The sequence below is a fragment of the Cervus elaphus genome, chromosome 11 (assembly GCF_910594005.1).
Source record: "Cervus elaphus chromosome 11, mCerEla1.1, whole genome shotgun sequence".
NCBI classification, from domain to species: domain Eukaryota; kingdom Metazoa; phylum Chordata; class Mammalia; order Artiodactyla; family Cervidae; genus Cervus; species Cervus elaphus.
Genome location: NC_057825.1, coordinates 100,163,951 through 100,185,300, shown reverse-complemented (window position 1 = coordinate 100,185,300; position 21,350 = coordinate 100,163,951). Strand labels below are relative to the sequence as shown.

Here is a 21,350-nt window from a genome sequence, read left to right as displayed (position 1 = left end):
CAAAGGGTGTGGGTTACCAGTGGATCCAGACAAGGAAGTGGAAACGGGTGGTTTGTTTTCAATTGCCAATCTGGTCACCTGGAAAGGCCTTATAATCCATAGACAAGGTGGTGGGTGGTGTGGCAGTTACCGCCAGGGAAGATCAAACCTTGCTGCTTTCATGTGCCAGCTCTGCAGGCAGGAATACGCTTTTTGACCAGGAAGAAATAATAAGCCCAGTATGCAAGACTTCCTTGACAACGTATGTCCAAAGACACATCCCTTCATACCAATCTTTATGTATTTATTCACTCATTTGGTAAAAACATCACAGTCAGGAGTGAAATCATTACAATGACGTAAGTAACTGTACAGACCAAGACCAAGTGAAGAGTCAAATTGCCAAAAAGCACGTGAGCAACACACAGCTCCTTTACTCAAGTGTACTCACGGCACTCGCCCATACCACCCCTGTCCCAACAGTCGCAGGCGCTAAGTTCCAATGCAACCCAGGGACTCGTCCCTGGGGATGAGGAGGGAGACACAACCGATGAAGAGAAGCTGGGGCTGTCTGAGGCACCCATCTGGTCTGCCAACGACGCGGAGATTGCAAGAAGTCAAAGAGTGGAGCAGGCATTTCCTTGGCACAAACTTAGGCCACAAAAAGTTTAAGGGGCTTAATCTCAGCTTTCGCCCCCCTTTGAGCAACAGAAAAGGGTAGCGAGTGGAGGTGGGGGATCTGGTCATTCATACTCTAACAAGGGGAAGGAGGAGGGTCTGGAGCCCTTCCGCTGCTCCTGGTCAGAGCAGCGTGACAGTTAGCCAGGCCAGGCCGATCCCATCTGATTGTGATTTTATCTCAACAGCATGGCTTGCCTTAATTTTAGCTCGGAAGAGGACAAAAAGCTTCTCACAGGGTCACATGAATCACATCCCCCTTGATGAGCATTTGGGACCGACTGCATCTGTCTGCTCTCACAGCTTGTCTGCAGCTCTGAGAGCTTCCAGGGAGGCGCCCAACCCCCACCCCTCTGCCTTCAGCCTTCCAAGATGGCCAAGTTGCCGGCATAAAGTCAAACCCAAAGTGTGAAAAATAATGCCCGAATCAAAACAGTGCTGTCTATACAGCCCAGACTATGGGAAAAAAAATCCTATTCCATTCCCTAATTCCACCCCCGCTTTTTAACACAGAAGTTAAAAAAAAAAAACACAAAGCTAAACTGGATGTTTTGAGCATCTCCACTGATCCTATCAAAAACACTGATGATAGAGTTACTGTCTGACAGTGTTTAGTTTCCCAGCGTTCTTGGTAAATGGGCTACACTACACGGGGAGGCGGTGACCCAGATGAACACAGCACATGAATACCGAAGAACTGGCTGACTCAAGGGAAACTGCTTTGCGTGGGGAACGGCAATGGGAGGCAGAGATTAACATCTCTTAGTACAAACTTTATGTCCCTAGAGACAGCGGAAGGTGAGGACAAGGCACTTACGCTGCCAAGCAATAGTTCACACCCCTTCAACACCAGGACTGTGACCTAGAGTGCCTCCCGCCATGACCTGTCACTGAAAACTCAACCGTCCAAGTGGTCCAGTTGGACCTTCAGAACCGAAGGAAACCAACCCAAAGTGCCGCAGAACCGAGGCTGAGAACGGAATGTGGGCAGAGAAAGTAAAGGATGTCGTCCCATCCGGCCTGAGGCGAGGCTGGTTCCAGAGGAGCTCCAGGAACACCAGTTTCAAAATGCTTGGCCCTAGAACATGACAAGGCCCTTCAGATGCCGCCGCCTCCTGTTCCGATACAGAGCAGCAGGGCTCTGAGAGCGGACACCAGTACTGAATCAGCCTGCGTGGTGGCTACAGCAGAGCCCTGCGAACCCACCCTGTTCCGCAGTGGAGGGAGTGATGACGCCGAGACAGGGCTGGAACCCGCCTGGCCCCACTTCCCCCAGGGCCTGTCAGGCGTACTCGATGCGGGCAGGCCCACAGCTGCCCTCGCTCTTGCGCTCAGAAGATGGGGTGGCGGCTTTGGCCTCACTCCCCACTTCCAAAGGCTTAGATGAGATATAGTCCTTCACTTTGATCTCCATGTTCTTGGCTTTCAGAGTGGCCATGTGCAGCTTCTCCAGGAAATCTGGCATTCCTGTTGGGAGAGAGGGCAATCTGGGCGGGCAGACACACAAACCAGTAGGCTCACTATGTTTTCACTGTTTTAGTCACTCAGTCGTGTCCGACTCTTTGTGACCCCACAGACTGTAAATCTGTCCATGGGATTTCCAGGCAAGAACACTGGAGTGAGTTACTGTTTCCCCACTTCCTTCTCCAGGGGGATCTTCCAGACCCAGGGATCAAACCTGCATCGGCAGGTGGATTCTCTACTGCTGAGCCACCAGGCTCAAAATTAGCAGGGCCTGTTTCTCTCCAGACAGGAAGTCAATGCTTCCTTATAGAGACCACAGCCTCGCTGACAAACAACAAACTTACAGGCAGTGAAAGCCATCTGGGACCTCCGGGACCCTTTGAAAAGGGGCATTGATCAAGCCACCTGAGTCCCCACAGGCGCTCTTTTATGTGATTCAAATATCACTTATCAGTGGCACGGCCAATTTTGCTGAAAAATGTCAAACAGAAACACCTAATCTCCTCTCCATTCCCCCCTGAAGGGTAAGACACCGCTTACACAGAACAAGAGAGAAAATCTCATGAAGCTGTTTCTAAGGGAAGAGACCGGCCAGGAAAAATGCAGTCAATCACAGCAGTGATGTGCTGTTGCCTTTGTTAAGAAGGGTGGTGGCCCCTTTCTCCAGTGGACTGTCCTATAACCACATGTTTTAAGGCTTCCGACACGATCTAAGAAGAAAATTTGTAAATGCATTAATGTACACAGTGTGTATTAGGCAAACGTTCTTCGATTCACCTCTGGGCACAGGCTTCTTTTTGGGACTCCAGAATGCTCATCCCTCCAAACTGCAGCTAGAGGCTTCACTACCTTCAAGACAGTATTCAACAAAGAACTCGGAAGGCCTCCCGTGAAACAAGTCTTAGCCTCCTTGAAGCCACTGAGAAGCTAGAGAAAAACAAAACGTTCAGCCCAAGTACCCGGGCCCGTGCACAAGCACCCACTCACCACTGGAAACCATCCAACTAACGCAGTAGCGCGGAAACACGGTCTGGGGGTTGTCACTGTATGTCAGCAAGTAGTCAAAGCCGTTCTAGAAAAGAAAAACAGCAAAGATGAAGGTACCCAAATCACCCCTCACAGCCTCCATCCCCAGTGCCACAGAATAACCAAGATGGGACTCTGGGGCAGAGAGCTGCATTTTTTTTCACCCTGAGCAGAGAAGAGTTAACACCGAAGACCTGAGAGGTTACTATCTCGTGAGGCTGGCCCAGTGGTGTCTGGTAGGTTGGTGCCGGCCTGACCCCGGTCAACAGTTAAGTACTCCAGGGCTACCTGTGCCCCCTCTGTGCAAACAACGTGCTTCCTGCTGAGCCCCTGCTCTCCCCCTGGGGTCTGGGACTGTAGGACGTGCTAGGCAGAGGGTGCCCGTGTGACCAGCCCCTAGTACAGACTCTGGGTGCCGAGTCTCCACTGGGCTTCTCCAGGCAGAATCATCACACGTGCTGCTGCTTTTCTGTGGTGGGAGAGGATGTGTTCCGAGAGAACCCACAGGGATTCCTCCAGACCCCGCCTGCATCTCCCCCATCACTGTGATAAATCTTAGCTGTGAGTACACTGTCAGCTGGGTCCTATGCATCTTTCTAGTCAATCTTAGAATGTGGGGGTGGACCTCAACACATACCCCACCATGTTTAAATATCTTAATCTTTATTGAAACGATGTTAACTCTTACTACTATCACTGTTAACACTAGCATCAAACATTTACACGGCGCTTACAACTATGTGTTAGGAACTGCTTCAGCTCCTCACAACAATCCTATAATGTAGACACTGCTAATCCCCATTTTATAGATGAGGAAACTGAGCACAAAAGGTGAAGGGACTTTGCTCAAGCTCACCCACATATTCAACCAGAGCCAAGATGAACCCAGAATCCTGACCACAGGGCCAGGGACCCACTCTCGCTGACTCAGCCCTCTCACTGGTACAATGAAGACAAAGATTAAAGACATTTACAGGGGTCCCGATCCCCGGAGAGGTCTGAAGCAAATATGCTCCACCCGCAGGGTAAGAGAGAACCACTTTAAAAACTCCTTATTGAATTTGTTATTGTTTCCGTTTTATGTTCTGGGTTTTTGGCTACAGGATCTTAGCTCTCCAATCAGGGGTCAAACTCAAACCCCCTACACTGGAAGGCAAAATCTTAACCAATGGACTGCCACCGAGGCCCCGACCCTGCACTTTAAAAAGCAGACTGGCCAGAACTGTAGACAGCAGCACTGTGACTCTCAGGCCTTTATACTGAAGCTCACCTTCTTTATTCCCTGGGTGAAACGCTTAGTCCTTTATTCATCTACTCAGCAGCTCTCTGAATGTCTGCTATGTGTCTGGGCACTGTGCGAGGCACTAAACGGGAGATAAGAACATGCTAGTCCTTGCCCACAGGAGTTTCCAATTAATAGGACAAATAGGTGCTGTAACAGAGACACAGACCGAATGCCACAGAAGTAAAGAGTAAGGAGAGGTGAGGCATGCACAGTGGGAATGAGTGACACCACAAAGGCTGGCCAGGAGACAACACGAGCTAATATATATAAAAAAACTTGAAATGACCCTTCCCATAAAACACTTGGACTGAGAAGTCCAAAGTCCTGAGTTCTCATCCACTACTGCCTATACTGAAAAAAGTCCAAACTGAAAACAGTTGCCATCAGGAAGAAGGAATTAAATGGGTAGAAAGGACAGGGATGTAAGCTAAATTACTCTTAAGAGTGAACAGGCCTAGAAATATGAGAACTTCTAGATGCCAAAGTGTGGTATTAAGGCTCTTAGAAGAAATGCTCATTTTCAGATTCACACCTAAACTATAGAAGGTGAACCTGAAACATAGCACCAGAAGACAGCAGAGTTTCTGAGGTCAAGTCAAAACGACTCTGGTCAATAAGAGGATCCTAGATAAAAGAGACTGTAAAACAAACCAGGTATGCTTAAATCTTTGAGTCTCTAACAGTACCTCTTTTCCTTGTGGCCGTACTGCACAGCATGCAGGACTGAACCCAGGCCCCCTGTATAGGAAGTATGAGTCTTAGCCACTGGACCGCCAGGTAAGTCCCATCATTTCTTTAAAAACTAAAAACTTTAACCTCTGGAGGGCTGCTTGTTGAAAGAACCAATTCAATATTTTAAAAGCTAGTAAATGAAGGAAATAAATCAGCATCTTTCTTATTTCCCTTTCCTCTGTGAACTATAGGAAATCAAATAGTCAATGTATAAACTTTCAAGTACTGGCTCCCCTGGTGGCTCAGCTGGTCAAGAATCCGCCTGCAATGCAGAAAACCTGCATTTGATCTCTGGGTTGGGAAGATCCCCTGGAAAAGCAAACGGCTATCCATTCCAGTATTCTGGCCTGGAGAATTCCATGGACTGTATAGTCCATGGGGTTGCAAAGAGCTGGACATGACTGAGCGACTTTCAAGTATGTCATCTAATAAATAGAAATAAGCGAAGAAAGAATGAAGAGTTCATACAAATAGTATTTTGTAACTTCTAATAGTTGAGCTGAGTAATATTCATCAATCACCTCCGAATTCACAAAGAAAGGGATCAGAGCCTTGTCATGGTGAAGGGGCTTGCTAACTCAATGAAGCTATGAGCCATGCCATGCAGGGCCACGCAAGACCGTTGGTTCACAGTGGAGAGTTCTGACAAAATGTGATCCACTGGAGGAGGAAATGGCAGGACACTCCAGTATACTTCCTGTGAGAACCCCATGAACTGTATAAAAAGGCAAAACCAGACATTATATACCTTTTAATAAAGCAGTCTTGCTCCAAGCAAATAACCTGAATCTGTTCAAACCTCTAGCTCTAAGTACCCACACACAGGGAACACAGGGGACAGAAAAACATCAGATGACACTATGGGAACATAACCAGCAAAATCCAGGACAAAGAAATGCTTCTCCAATAAATACAATTCCAAGGGGGGAAAACGGAGGGAGAACTCAAGATATAGATGCAAAGCTATGGTGTGAACACATTGCAATATCTGGATCTTATCTGAAATCCTGATTCAAATAAATACAAAAAAATTCATGGATGATCAGAAAAGCTTGAACACTATAGATGTTAGATATTAGGGAATACGATATTATGTTTTCAAAAAATCTTTCTTTTTGAGATAAAAACTAAAATATGTATAGAGGAATTCTTCAGTTCTTCACTAGAATCTGCTTCAAAAAAAATCAGGGTTGTGGGAAAGTGACCAGAAAGAGTACAGATAAAACAAGTCTGGCCAAGTGTGTGGTCACTGCCGGAGTCGAGGGAGGATACAGAGTCCATGCATTATGTTATTCTACTTCTCTATCTTTTGTCTACACCTCAAATTTTCCTTAATAAAAAGTGAAAATGGGGAGTTCCATGATGGCCTGGGCGTGAGCACTCCAGGCTTTCACTGTCATCGCCTGGGTTCAATCCCGGTCAGGGAACTGAGGTCTTGTAACCTGGCAGCACAGCCACAAAAAAAACACCACACCTTGGCTCAGGATCTTCGTTCCATCTGGCAAATCCAAACTCAGCTCCTGGTTTTCAAGTACCTTCTATACACGGTCAAGGTAATCACCACTCCTCCCTAAACTCTGCCTTCCTCTCTAAGCACTGAGTCTCTCAACATCCAAGGTTCCCTCCTTCCTTCGTCTGCGGCTGAATCATGTCTTCTACCTCCAGGGTCCTTCCTGTTTTCCTCTACCTAGAGGCTGCTTTTTTACAAGAACCAACTCAAGTCTTACCTTTCTCCTAAGAGCTTGCCACAATATGCTATAATACTTACACAGACAATGCATACTGTTCCCCCGCCTCAGCTGAAAGAAGCTATTTACTGACAACAGACTCCGCTGGTGGCCCGACTCTGCCTTAGCTATTTCACGGTCAGGGTTTCCAAAGGCGGTAATGCTGGCACTCCAGTCACTTTTCCCCCCCAAACAGGAAATACACGGACAAAGTTCAAATTTCAGAAGCAACATCAAAGAAAAGCATGAGGCATACTTCTAACTCCCACAGTCCCCAGCCTGCCCAGGCAATAGCAACATTCTTGCTTCTAATGCAAGGACTTTGAAACATGTTTAACTATACTTACTTACAACACACTGGAAACAATACTTTCTACACTGCCAACCAAGTTCTTTCTTTCTCAGCCTCTCTCACACATATACTTGTACATATGTAATCAAACAAAAGTTTCATAAAATATGCTTAGATTGTTTCTATTTATTCCTTTTCAAGCAGTAATTAAGTCTGTCTCCCACTAGTGGGTAGCAATGCATGGTTTGAAAAACACTGCTCTATGGGACTTTACTAGCAGTCCACTGGTTAAGACTCTGAGCTTCCAATGCAGGGGTTCGATCCCTGGTGGTAAAGATCCCATGCGCAAAAAAAAAAAAAAAAAATATTGCTCTAAAACGGTACAAACATCAACATACACCTCCCCGTAAAACACCACACTGACAGAGGCAAACCAAGGTTTCTGTCACGCTTAAGAGTCCTATTATACGGTGGTGGAAGTAAAACAACTTGCTGAAAACAAAAGCACGGCTAAGAGAACATACAGCTCTAAAACAGAAGCGATGGGGAAAAACAAAGTGATTTCAAAGTTAACAGGACTAAAAACAGGAACCACAATCAGTATGTATGCTCAACAGAGATTTGGCTAAAACATCAAAAATAAAACACCACACTAAGTTGAAGAAAATATTCTTTGCAAAGGAAGGTCATAAAATGCTCAAGAAAGCAGACAGCATTGATAAGGAAACAGGAGTCCAGAAATGTGTTAAGTGTTCTGCCCACGGTGGGAATTCTGATGGAAACGTAGCTCGCTCTGGCTGAACGCCACCAAGAAGCCTGTATGAGTCAGGGCCATCGTCTTCTCATAACTGCCCCTCAGGTAACAGGAGCCAAGGGGTCATCACTACTCTGTCTCAAGGGTCTTCCAGGTACACCACTCTATAGGAGGGGTGCTCAAGTGTGGTTCCCAGGCCAGTAGCACCAGCCTCACCTGGGAGCTTAAGACATGCAAATCCTCAGGCCACAGCTCCCGTGGATCCGACGCAAGCCAAGCTGGAGAACCAGCATGCCCTCCCCAGGTCAGACAAAAGGCGTTCCTTGAGAAAATTCATAAACCGCTAACCCATCACATCTCGGATGATGTACAACTCACCTCATCAAATGACTTGTGTGGACGGATAACCATTTGGGACTCGTATGATCGGACCCTGACGAATTCCGGAGACTCTGGCACACTCGGGTGCTCCACAGCACTGGCAGGGAGAGAAGCAAGAGAAACTGAGAACTGTCTACACACAGGCCCACCGGAGCTGAAGTTACGAAGTAAAGGCAGCCTCTTAACTTTTAAATGACTCCATCAGAAAAGTCATGAAATAAATATACACTACCTTCTACAGAGTGAGTTACCTCGGTGTTTCCTGCCTCAGTAGGCTTTGTGTTAAGAAGACAGTGTCTCTTTCAATTATCAGCATTAAGGAACTGAAGAATTAGTTTGATGAAAGGTTTGCAACCCTTCAACCCTCTGAGACAGTCACCAGTCCCAGCCCTCTCACATTCTTGCTGGGATGCACGGCACCCTGGCTTCACTCACAAGACAAGCAGACTCCCAGCAGACACATGTGAATGAAGGCCAAGCTGAAGGGACTCGATAGGAACCACTGCTCAGCACACGTACCGTGACACCAACACCATCACGTTGTTTTCCTCATCCACGCTGTACCGCCGAACGTACACATAATCCCGTGAGTACATCGGGTACTAAAGAAGAGGAGGGGTGGGAGGATCAGGGCTCTGTCTCATGTGGACATGATCAAAGCAAAACCAGAGGTGACAATACTCACAGGAAAATGGGTCACCCAGTGAAGAACCTCAGAGCCACTGACCACATCCCTCTCGATCACTTCCAGCTTGATCACCAGGGCGTCCCACTTTTTCCTATATTCTGTATCCAGCTACAGAAAGAGCAAAGACCATGAAGACCCAAGAGATCCAAAACAAAGCTACAGAAGACTTCTCCAGATGAGTGGGCCTCTTACCCAAGAACCTTCTTCTGAAACTGTGATCTGACCTAAAAAGCAGTGCCCAAGTGTCAAGACACAGCTGTGTTTACTACTGATGAGTCTTTTAATAAAATCCCTTCCTGTAGGCCAATCCCATTACTTTTAAAGTGAACCTTAAAAAAAAAAAAAAACCCAAGTGTAAGAAAAAAATATTGTCATAGACATGTCTAGAGAAAATACAGTAGCAGACAGTGATAGAAATCTGTAAGGGTGAAATAATTCCAAAAAGTTTTAAACAGACAAAAAGTCCAAAAGTACGGGCAGACACCTCACACAAATAAAAGTTGCATTATTTTAAAAATTTCTAAAAAAAAAAATTTCTAACATCACTAACAACTAAGGAATCTCAAAGTAAGACACATATCATACACATTCAAATCAACAAAATTTCAATACAGATCAACAGAATTCAGTGCTTAGGGGAAAGCGTGCACTTGTGTGTTAGCAGTGGGTGTTATAATCACCACACTAGTTACTCAAAGTCCAGTAAAACATGGAACTCCAGCAAGGAAAAAACAAATTTTGTAGAACTTTAGGTGATCCCAGCTCCCCTTTTCTCTATTTCCCCACAAGGAGGAACAGAGTCTTTGAACACATACTCTTATCTTTATTAAACAAACACCTTTACTGTGGACAAGTTCCACATTGCTAAGTCCTGACTGCATCTGTACTGAAGGGGAAGGACATCGCTAAGCCAACAGGTAAAACTGGAATACAAAGATTCTATCAGAGTTGCATCAGTTAAATTTACTGACTCTGATAATGGTACCATGGCTAGTTGGGAGATATGTCCAGTTTTTTAGGAAATACACACTGAAGGCTTTTGGAATAAAGGGTATGTAACTTGCCCTCAAATTGTTTAGGGGGAAAAAACTATAGTCTTATAAAATATATTAAAGCACTCAAATCCTTCCTCTATTTGATCTTCCCAACAGCCTTATAAAGAGCAGAACTGGCCTCATCCCCAGCAGGCAAACTGCAAGTCAAAGGCTCACCCAGAGGCTATCTGACGTTAAATGTGGGGCAGAGAGATGGGTAGACTGAAGCCAACCTCTTATCAGTCAGAGAAATCACTCATGTGGACAATGGCAAGAGGACGTCTAGTCTTAGCAGCTCCAGATCTGGGAGGAGAAATGTACTCACTTGAACATTGAAGAACTGCCGCGGTGTCACGTCCGTGTAGGTTCCAAACACTAGAACAAAGAATAAGCAATGTTTGCCAAACTCATCACTCACTCTATTCCTATCACTTAACTGCATTTCAACCGCAGAGTACTGACATACAGATTTTAAAGGCAGATTCAGAAACCAGAAGTCACACTGGGGCAACAATGTATGACAGAGACAACCTATAGCAGAGTGTAACACAGACAAGGAGACTCTCGTTGTCAGGGAGGAGACGCCAACAGCACACAGGGCAGCTCTCCCGGGACAGAACCGGAAGGGAGAGTAAGAGAACAGAGTGCCATGCCCCCGGCGGGGCGACACACACCCCCAGCCGGGCCGGGCTCACCTCGGTACTGGTAAAGGTGGGTGCCTGAAATGGGACGCCGCCACAGCTTGAAGTGCTTCTTATCCATCACCATCTCCCATGGCTGCTCTTTGCCTCCTGAATCTTCAATCCCTTCTGTCTGGGGTTTTGGTTCTGGGGGGTGGCGCTCAACTCCAGAGCTCCGAAACATACCTGACATTTCCTCCAACCGTTTCATCTCATCAATGGATCTGGAGAGGAGAAAACCAACAGGTGTGGTGGGGTGGTTGGAGTCAGCCCTGAAAAATGAACTGGCCACACAAAGACTTACACAGAGCAGTGTGGGTTTAAAACAGTATAAAGTGAAGGGAATAAAAATATGAGTTCCTGAGTCTGAATCCCAGTCTAACATTCATCAATGAGAATATTAAATTACTTAACAATCCCTATTTCTTAACCTGTAAATTGGGGATGATAATAGTACCTACTTCAAAGGTTGATTATAAAAATTAAATTTACATATAAAGTGCTTAATACTAGCCATATAATTAGCCCTCGCATTTTATGCCTATGAAATGTCATTTGATATCCTTTGCCCATTTTTTATTCGCTTGTCTTCCTATCACATTTTAAGAGTACTTATGTATTTTTCCTCCTTTATTTTAAAGAGAGATAATTCACTTGCTATAAAAAATTATACTTTTACTACATACAAATCAGTGCTTTTTAGTATAGTCCCAAGGTTGTACAACCATCACCACCAATTCCAGAACACTGTCACCAACCCCCAAAGAAATCTTTACCCATAGCAGTTACTTTCTATAGCCCCTGACAACTACTAACTTACTTCTGTCTCCATGAGTTTGCCTCTCTGGACAATTCATATAAATGAAATCTTACAAAATATGGCCTCGGGTCTGGCTCTTTTCACTTAGTAATATATACAAGTTTCACTCATGCTCTAGTTTATTGCTTTTATGGCTGAATAACATTCCATTGTATGGATATATCACATTTTGTTTACCTATTAATCAGGTGATGGACATGTGTTTTCTACTTTTTGGTTGCTATAGTTATCTGCATACAACTTGTGTACAGACAAAAGCTTTCAGCTGTCTTTGGTAAATTTCTAGGAGTAGATTTACTGGGTCCGGGAAACTTTTTGAGCAAGTGCCAAATTATTTTCCAAAGCAGTTTTTCCATTTCTAAATTCACACGAGCAATGTATGAAGGTTCCACCTGCATCACATCATTGCCAACACTTGTTAATGTCCATCTTTTTTATTCCAGCAATCCTAGTGGGTATAATGACTAATGACATTTAGCATATTTTTATGTGCTTATAGGTTATTTGTGTATCTTCTTTGGAGAAAAGAGCTATTGAAATCTTTGTTTTAAATTGGGTTGTCTTTACTGTCAAGTTTTAAAAGTTCTTCATATATTCTGAACAAAAGTCTCCTGTTAAATATTTACAAATATTTTCTCTGACTCTGTGGGCCATCTTTCCACTTTCTTGATAGTAACTTTTGCTGTACAGAAGTTTTCAATTTTGATGAAGTCAAATTAATCTATTTTTTCTTTGACTGTTCATGTTTTTGGTGTTATATCTAAGAAACCACTGCCTAATCCAGTATCGTAAGAACGTATGCCTATATTTTCTTCTACAAGTTGTAGTTTACATTTAGGTCTTTGGCCCATTTTAATTTTTGTGTACAGTGTGAGGTATGGGGTGTAAATTCACTATTCTGCACATGCATCTCCAGTTGTCCCAGCACCATTTTTTAAAAAAACACGGTTTTCCCTTTAATCTTTAAACAACAGTTAGGAAAGCAAGACTGCTGGCTGACTATGTCACTTTTACAATTCAAGACTGAAGATACCACCTACTGATGTGTTCTGTCTGAAACGCCCTTTCTTACTCCTCTTTAACCTTCAAAAACCACACGAAGGGTCTTGCCTGGCAGTGCTCTCAATGCCAGGGGACACGGTTCACTCCCTGGTCAGGGAAATCGGTCCTACATACAAGAGTCTGATGGCACAACTAAAGGTCCCATGTGCCATAACCGAGACTCAGTGCAGTCAACAAATAAAAATATAAATTAAAAAAACCCATAAAGTTCAAGGCTAACTCCAAGAAAGGGTTAACCATACACATTTACTTGTATTCCTCTACAGAAACATACTGCACTATATTATAATTAATCTATCTTTATGCCTATCCTCCTTACTAAAATGGCTCCTAGCAAGCACCTGGTAAACATTACATGTCCAGTAAGTGTTTGCAGAATAGAGTGAGTAAAATAAATATGGAGGTAGGCCTCAATAATTCAAATTCTTATTAAAAGATTACATTAATACACTGCTTTAGAAGTCGAAAATTCAAAACCATACCAGTAACCCACGATCAAAAGTTTAGAGCCATCCAAACGATAGCGCAGAGATCTGAGTTCTAGTCGCAGCTCTGCCAACTCGAACTGTGATTTACAAGTCATTTTACCTGCAAAGGCTCCCCAGTTCCACCTGTAACATGAGCAAATTATTCCTTGAAGGTTTATTCCAATTCTCTGAACTTTGAACTTCAATGAAAGTATTTATGTACGAGGACATTTGTGTTTTGACCACCTGAAATCTTCTTCTATTAAGGAGAACCCCCAACTAGGTGAGATACAGCCCAGTCCCCCTCTCATGCCATAGCAGTTATCACGCTAACTCCTCATCAAATGAGGTTAATCAGAGACTTTTGGTAGAGGCTTCAAGTCTTGAGGAAATAACTCAGGGCACAGGACCTTTCAGATTTCCTCACTTTTCTGGAAGGAGAAATGCAACAGATCTGCGGGAAACAAAACCAGCACCACTGTCCAAAGAGTGTTCCTGTAGCAGGTCTTGGCTATCCTCCCAGCCACCCTGTGTTCTCCTTGGCCTTGGGCAATGCTCTGCGTCCTAACACCTTTCTAATTAAACCCTTTTTGGAGAGAGTTAACCTGTATCAGTTTCTTTGTTTGCAACTGATAACACTAGCCAGTCAATTTATATTGATGTTCTGATGAAAAATGTTTAACCATTTTTTAAAAGTTTCAGTGTGAATTAAACATTGCAAAACAGGATTGTCTGCTATCATTGCAAAAACCATAGAGAAATAGGGAAGGAAATTTAGAGTAGGCAATAAGGTCTTGCAGAGGAGAAAGCAAAAGTAAAGACACAGCTAGCTCTGGCTGTGAGAACAACAATGCAGGTATCACGTAGGACCAATCATGATCTGCTGAGGACTAGTAAAGCACCCTTCAAAAAAATTAAGCTGGACTCTTCAATGTCCTTACCACATAATGAAGAGGGGCAAGAACGTCTTGAGTAAAATACATCAGAGGCTCATAAAATTATATAGTAATATGGTTTTAAGAAAATTAAACTATATGACTATAGGCAATATTTTTAATGGCCTTCTAAGACTCAAAGTGGTACAGTTTCTGACCCACTGCTTAACCAGCTTCTTAAGATTAAAGGTCACTATGTGACCTTGAAAAATCTTGAGACTGAGTCCCTAGGGGGGATAGCAATGTCTTGTGAAGGTATGACACTCACTCTTTGTACAGCACAATATGAATGCTAGAAGACTGCATCATGAAAGTCAATAATTATTGTCCCAGGTTTAAGAATCTCAGAAGAGTCTCAATTTCTAAATGCTGACATGACAGACATCAGCACTGTCGCTATCATTTGTGTGAAGAATAAAAAAAAAAAACCTCTCACTATGTATCACATTAGCCTGCTGTGTCAAATCTTATTTGGACAGGATGGTTGCCTACACCTTGTTATCTAAGAGACTTAAGTAACAAGGGAAGAAACAGGACAAAAGAGATTAAACCCGAAATAGCAATAGAACCAGATTAGTAAGAGGATCAAAGAAAGATAGTCAATGCTTTCCTTTCTTCAAAACTAAAGTCATTTCAACATTTAAGGCAGGCTGTATGGAAAGCTATGGAAATTGAGGGCATAAAATCATGAAAACAAAAAAAAATGAATATAATCATATTAGGCTCATCTAGGGGAGTCCTACCCTAAGTGTAGAGCTTAATATAAGGCTCCAAAATGACTCAAATGAAGCCATTCCTGTAATGAGTAATTTACCAAAGTAACACTGCTTTGTTTCAATGATCCCCTCCTCAAATTCCCAATTATTGTCAAAGTTAAAGACCTTGAAGAACAACTGTCATGGGACATACACAGAAATGAGACATCAAAAGCTCCTTGCAATTCTCAGCCAACTGGTTAACCATCAAATAATGAAGACAATCTCAAAAAAAAAAAAAAACAAAAAACCTCTGCTTTTACATAATTCTGATTATCTAAGAATGTATGGGAATAAAAACATCCTTAAGTGACAGTGGGGGGGTGGGGGGGGAGTCCCTTTAAGCCAAAAGGACTTTTTCGTGATCATGTATCTAATTAATAGCACAGTGAAAAGTTTAAAGGCTGAAATAGGAAAACGGCTAATTTTCTTCATGAAACTTTATTGGTACAAATTTATTCAAATTTCAATAGCAATGAATTGTAAATTTTTTTTAAAAAGGAGGGAAATTAATGGAACATTTTCCCCTAGTCTTTCATATTTCTTAACTTCCTTCTTTTTGTTCCTGTAATTTTTTTTAATGTTCCAAAAAGAAAAAAATTACTAGTAGTATTTTTCCCTAAGATTTGCCCTGCACTCACAGAATGCCAGCCAGCACCAAAAGCAGTGGTTATTTTGTCTGGTCATTTAATTGAAGTCAATCAGGTAAGAAAGCTAGACTAAGCATTAAAAGACTTGATTTCTACACCTGGCCTATCAACGAGAACAATTTACTTCTTTCCTCAAGTTTTCATGCTGCTGCTGCTGCTGCTAAGTCACTTTAGTCGTGTCCGACTCTGTGTGACCCCATAGACGGCAGCCCACCAGGCTCCCCCGTCCCTGGGATGCTCCAGGCAAGAACACTGGAGTGGGTTGCCATTTCCTTCTCCAATGCAGAAAAGTGAAAAGTGAGAGTGAAGTCGCTCAGCCGTGTCCAACTCTTCGCGACCCCATGGACTGCGGCCTACCAGGCTCCTCCGTCCATGGGATTTTCCAGGCAAGAGTAATGGAGTTGGGTGCCATTGCCTTCTCCAAGTTTTCATGCTGATTCTCTATTAATGAGTTCCTATTTACGATATTCGCATTAAAAAGGGAGCCTTCCAGCCCATCACTGTGTGACAACAGCAATGTCAGAATGAGAGTGCACCAGGACAAGCTGGTACAGAAATGGCACAGAAAAGCCAAAGGCTGTGATTTAGGGGCCATGGGACAATCAGCTCTTCTTCCACGAACAATGAAAGAAATGCACGTGTCCCAGGGCACAGTGGACTATGCTCATTCTGGAAGCTACCCAAAATCATCTAACCAGTGCCAACAAAATCTAAGATCTTCTAACTTCAGCAGTGCATCCTGTAAAGCAAACAAAATACTTAAAGCATGGGAAGGGAGTCTGGGGGTTGAATGGATACGTGTATATGTATGTCTGAGTTCCTTTGCTGTTCACCTAAAACTACCACAACATTGTTAATTGGCTATACACCAATATAAAAGTTTAAAATATACATAAAAAACCCACCAAACCTAAAAAGATTAACCTGTACTCAGAATATCTTATTCAATAAAATATGGGAATTCCCTGGCAGTCCAATAGTCAGGATCCCTTGCTTTCATTGCCAAGGGCGTGGTTTGGATCCCCAGCCAGGAAACTTAAGACCCAGCAAGCTGCACACAGTGCGACCAAAATAAATTAATTAATAATAAAATACAAACATGACAAGCTAGGAGAACAAAGATCTTTCAAATCACCATACAACCAAGATACAGTTGACAGCATATCATTTGCCAACCCCCCCATCAAGATAACATTTCTAAAAATCCTCAAAATGGACTTGATCAAATTTTAAGTATATGACTGAACTCAAGAATGAACTGGACATGGAGAGTTAAATGAGGGCCTTTACTGGAACAGCAAGGCTGGGGAGGGTCAAAAAGGGCACCTTAAGTGCTCTTACGGCCTTTGTCTAAGCTTCTGTATTAACCCCAAGCGGGTTAATACAGAACAATACCTCTTTAGGAGCTGGATTAGAACCAAGTGCTTCAACTGTCTGATTTCTTTCTCCCACAGTGGGTAGTGACTATGAACTCAAATGTTTACCACATCTATTTCTTTTCCTGTTTTCCCCTCCAGCTCCTGGAAATGGGAGACCTACTGAACAGGGGTTCTAGAACATATCATCAATAAAAATATACGAAGAAATAGTATGAACTCTATCACCCGGGCCCCAACACTACTCAACTCCTATTCCCAATAGGGCATCCAGAGGCCCTTTCCTGGTCTTTCTCTTTCCCAAACCAAATCCAACTAGGATTTTTTCCCTCAAACTTTACGACTGTGGAACATGGGTATTCCATCATCATCAAAAACAGAATGCAAATTCAAACAGTTGATTGGTAATTTTGCAACTAAAAAGTTATCTTCCCATATTTCTCATACCTGAGAACACCATCAGAACAAACGGACAAGATCCCCAAAACACTAACAGAAACTAGGCAGACCACCTCTCATGCTTTGATACCTTAACGTTTTTGAGTTAGGTTGTTCATGGTTATGAGTTTAAACTGCACTTGTAAAACAGTCCTTTTTACTGCTAGGAAAATTATTACCAGCTCTAAAGATACACTTTGCATTTACCGACAACTCACAATGTTGCCTGGTATCTGGGTGCTGCACTTCCAGACAGATCACAGTGTTAACTTTACCGAAATATTTCCACTTTAACCTAACCAAAAGTGTGAAATAACAGAAGAAAAGGCTAGAATAGACTTGTATTGGAATTTATCCGAGGTAGGGGGACTATCCGAGGTTCCTGAAATCAGTTTCAGAGTTCAGGGGGCAGAATATGTGGAGAGACACACATTTTTTGTTAAAAAAAAAAAAAAAACAACAACAACAATGTAAAGCACGACCCAAAGCAAGGTTTCCTCATGACACTACATGAAAACTCTAAGGGCTCAGTTTAGAGCCACAGATCAACAAAATCAACTAATGGTACTGTACTTCTCACAGAGGTTTTTGATGATGACAACATTGATTACAGAGCCTAATGAAACCCTCGGAGTTCTAGTGGAAGTGAAAATCCCATGGATGGAGGAGCCTGGTAGGCTGCAGTCCATGGGGTTGCGGCGTGTCGGACACGATTGAGCGACTTCCCTTTTACTTTTCACTTTCATGCATTGGAGAAGGAAATGGCAACCCACTCCAGTGTTCTTGCCTGGAGAATCCCAGGGACGGGGGAGCCTGGTGGGCTGCCGTCTATGGGGTCCGCACAGAGTTGGACACAACTGAAGCGACTTCGCAGCAGCAGCAGCAAGAAAAACTGACCTAATTCTTCCAAGTTAAAATGTGTAGGCTAATGGTTTGTCCCCGGAGGGCAAAATTTCCAGTCTCATAATCCTGCCATGAGTCACAATGACAAAAGAGCTCTCCTGGTATTTCTCACAAATCCCATTTGGAACAAAGTAACTTTGTAACTTGCGTATCTACATCCTCAGGTCCATTTTAAAACCTGTTTGGTTTTTGCACCTTGTATGCGAGCGTACTTGCTCAGTTGTCCGAATCTCTGCGACCCTAGGCCCCTCTGTCCATGTAATTTTCCAGGCAAGAATACTGGAGTGGGTTGCCATTTCCTCCTCCAGGGGATCTTCCCCAACCAGGGATCAAACCCATGTCTCCTTTACCACTGTGCCACCTGGGCAGCTTTTGCATCTTCCTGAAAGAATGAAAGATTACATGAGCAATAGCTTACATGTCTTCAATACCAACTTCCCACGTTATTTTTTTTAATTAGTCAAAAAAAGAAAAAAAATTGGCCGCACCCTGCGCCATACGGGATTTTAGTTCCCTGACCAGGGATGGAACCTGCGCCTCCTGCATTAGAAACGCAGTCTTCTTAATCACTGGACCACCAGGGAAGTTCCCAAAACGTTATTTCTATAGTGGCACGCTCCCCCAAAGTCCCCCTCTCCACTAGCCTACACCTGCAGTTATTTCTAATTCAACAAATCAAGTTAACCCGCAGAGGCAATGTAGAAACGTTGGTTTGCTACAACCAGATCAAACTACTTGCATCGTCACTTCCAGTACCACCCGGTCAACGGGAGACAGTGATCGCCAAGGCCGGCCCCAGGTTTCAAGGTTTCCACCTCCCAGCTCCACCGCCCCCAACCCCCAGAGAGGAAGCACGACCTCGCCACCGAGCCCACCTCTGCAACTCCTCCTCCCGGATCCTCTCCTCGTCCCACACGAACACGCCGGCGAGCGCCGCCATCAAGGCAGAGGCATGGCCCGGGCGTCCGCGCAGCCGGCGCCAGAGGCGACCGAGGAGGACGCGGCGCGAGCTTTCAGAGTACAGGCGGCCGTAGAGCTGCGCGATCTGCTGCGCGCGCCGCACGCGCAGGCCCGTCACGAAGCGGCACTGATTGGCCAGCAGGGCGAGCAGGCCCCCGCCCCGCGCGCCCGCGCGCCCGGCCGCCGCCGCCGCGCCCACCAGCCAGGCGGCCAGGCCGGCCGGCGGCCTACGCGGGAACATGCCGCCCGCTCGCCCCGCCGGGGCCCCGTGCACACGCCGCGCGCCCGGAGGAGAGCGACACCTCGCTCACGGCGCCAAAGGAGCAAGGCCGGGAGGATACGGGCGCCCTCTCGCCGAGTCCTCCTAGTTGGCCGGCCCCGAAGTCGTCTCACGGTCTAACAGGTCCTTCATCTCCCTCTGCAGCAACCGCTGAGGAGAAGTCTCCTTTGAGAAAAAGAGTCGGTCCAGGCACCGGCCGCGGCGGTGGGCCCGCGACCACTGCAGCAGGCTCTCCGCGGTTCCGGCCGCAACGCCGGAGGGCCGACAGCGGAACAGCCCTTTCGGCCCCCTGCCTCCTCGGCGCCCCCGGGCCGGCGCCAGGGGCCGGGGTACAGAGCGCGCGGAAAGCGGCGAAGCTGGCGAAGAGATCCCAAGCGTTCCGCGTCCACCACATGCGGGGCCAACTTGCACCCTACCACCAGTCTCCGCCTCCCGGCCCTGATTGGGCGCGGTCCGGACTCCGGGTTCTGATTGGTGGCGCCAGGTGCTCGTCACTGCCCCCTCGCGCGGCGAGCCTGGACCCCTCGCTAGCAAGGTAGGTGGCGCGGCGGCGAGAGCTAGTCAAGGGCGGCTCGTAGAGTGACCGGAGGACCTCGCCGCCGCCGCCATCTTCCGGCCGCCGGATCCAGCCCCGCTAGGGTCCGTGGCCAGGTGCCTGTTAGAACCCGGCTCAGTGCCCTGTCGATTGTTTTGAGAGGCTTGAGATCGTCGCCTCTAATTTGAGTCTAGGGTGAGGGTGGGATCTTGGCTTTGTGTCCACGAGGCGCTGGGGATATCCAGATTGGGGACTGGGGGCGGGACAGTGTAGACGCCTTTGGTGGATGGAGACCCTGCCGGGCCTTCCTCGGCCTCCCCGCTGGCTTTCCCGGAAGCGCTGTACGAGCCAAGACCACTGAGCACCGCTCCTCTCTCTTCGACACCTCGACCGAGAGCGGGCCAGTGGGACATCCTTAGAGCCTAGGACGCTGTCAAGAGAGCTGCTTGGGCAGGTGACCCACCTCAGTGTGGAAATGCGGTAGCCCTTTCGTAAAAGAGCAGCAGAATGGAGTTACTTGGGGCAGATGGCCCCGGTCGCGTAGTAGCTGTCCTTCTGTCTTTGACCCGAAGGTGACAGCGTGAGAAGGTAAACAGGTTTCCTAAAACCTACTTGGCACTACCCCAGAACAGCCTGGCTAAATGATCTTAAAGAGTATTAAGTGACTATTCTGTGCACAACCTCGGTAAAACGAAAGGGCTGGATGTCCAGCAGGAAAACCTTACACGAAATTCTTTTATTTTTTAAACTTATATTAAGCTTATATGTTACAGTACGGTAAAAGGAAGTCTTCATGTGACAGACTGCTCATTCCAAGGCAGTGAGTGCATTTAGAAATTTAGCACTTAATGTACCTACATGAACAGTTTTATGTGGTCTTAATAAAAGATATTTCTCCAAAAAGAAAAAAAAAATTGCTTTACTGGGAGCTGAAATTTAGATCTATCCAGACTGTCTGATTTTACTTTGGTGATTGTTATTGATGTTTATTTTCCGTTGAAATAAGGAGAAATGGGTATATAACAGAAAATGGTATTTGATGCTTTGTGGAGCCAAGCTTTTCTCACTGGTGGTAGGATGGCTGGAAGCGGATGTGAGGGTGTATGGTCAGGCCACTCAGGATGGTGATTCGCCTTTGCTCTGTGCTTGCCCTGCCAGACCTGTACCTGCCTCACTTACACCCTACTCAGGATTGACCTTCCTGCACCCTTCTAGGTACTTGCCCCAGACCCCAGCTAGTGAGAGCTTATCAAAGGGGTGGTGAAGGGCATGTCCCTCTGCTCTTTTCCCTGGTAACTAATGAGCCCACCTGAAATCAGTTCCCCTACCACTGGCCATCTCCCCCTCCCTTCGACAGCCAGGACTGCCACCGTGTCCTGCCTGCCCTGCGCTTCACAGGGTGGGGTGTGGCTTCAGAACCTTGCTTCAGACAGTAAGCTCCCCCATCAA

General features: G+C 45.4%; 1 protein-coding gene across 1 annotated transcript; it reads right to left on the bottom strand.

Annotated features, from left to right (window-relative positions):
- Nucleotides 1-262: 262 nt before the first annotated feature.
- STARD7 (StAR related lipid transfer domain containing 7) lies at nt 263-19,776 on the bottom strand. Its single transcript, XM_043918720.1, has 8 exons — nt 19,002-19,776; nt 10,736-10,944; nt 10,366-10,415; nt 9,004-9,114; nt 8,838-8,920; nt 8,316-8,415; nt 3,109-3,193; nt 263-2,124 (listed from the first exon to the last, which is right to left on the bottom strand). The coding sequence occupies exons 1-8, from the start codon at nt 19,325-19,327 to the stop codon at nt 1,940-1,942; spliced, it is 1,149 nt and encodes a 382-aa protein (XP_043774655.1). The 5' UTR covers nt 19,328-19,776; the 3' UTR covers nt 263-1,939.
- Nucleotides 19,777-21,350: the final 1,574 nt, after the last annotated feature.

Excerpts from the sequence above, each read along its gene's own strand:
- STARD7 (XM_043918720.1), bottom strand. The coding sequence starts at position 19,327 with ATGTTCCCGCGTAGGCCGCCGGCCGGCCTGGCCGCCTGGCTGGTGGGC. Across the intron at positions 10,945-19,001 it reads CGGGAGGAGGAGTTGCAGAG|ATCCATTGATGAGATGAAAC; the intron begins GTGGGCTCGGTG and ends TCTCCTCTCCAG. Across the intron at positions 8,921-9,003 it reads ACTGGGTGACCCATTTTCCT|TACCCGATGTACTCACGGGA; the intron begins GTGAGTATTGTC and ends CCTCTTCTTTAG.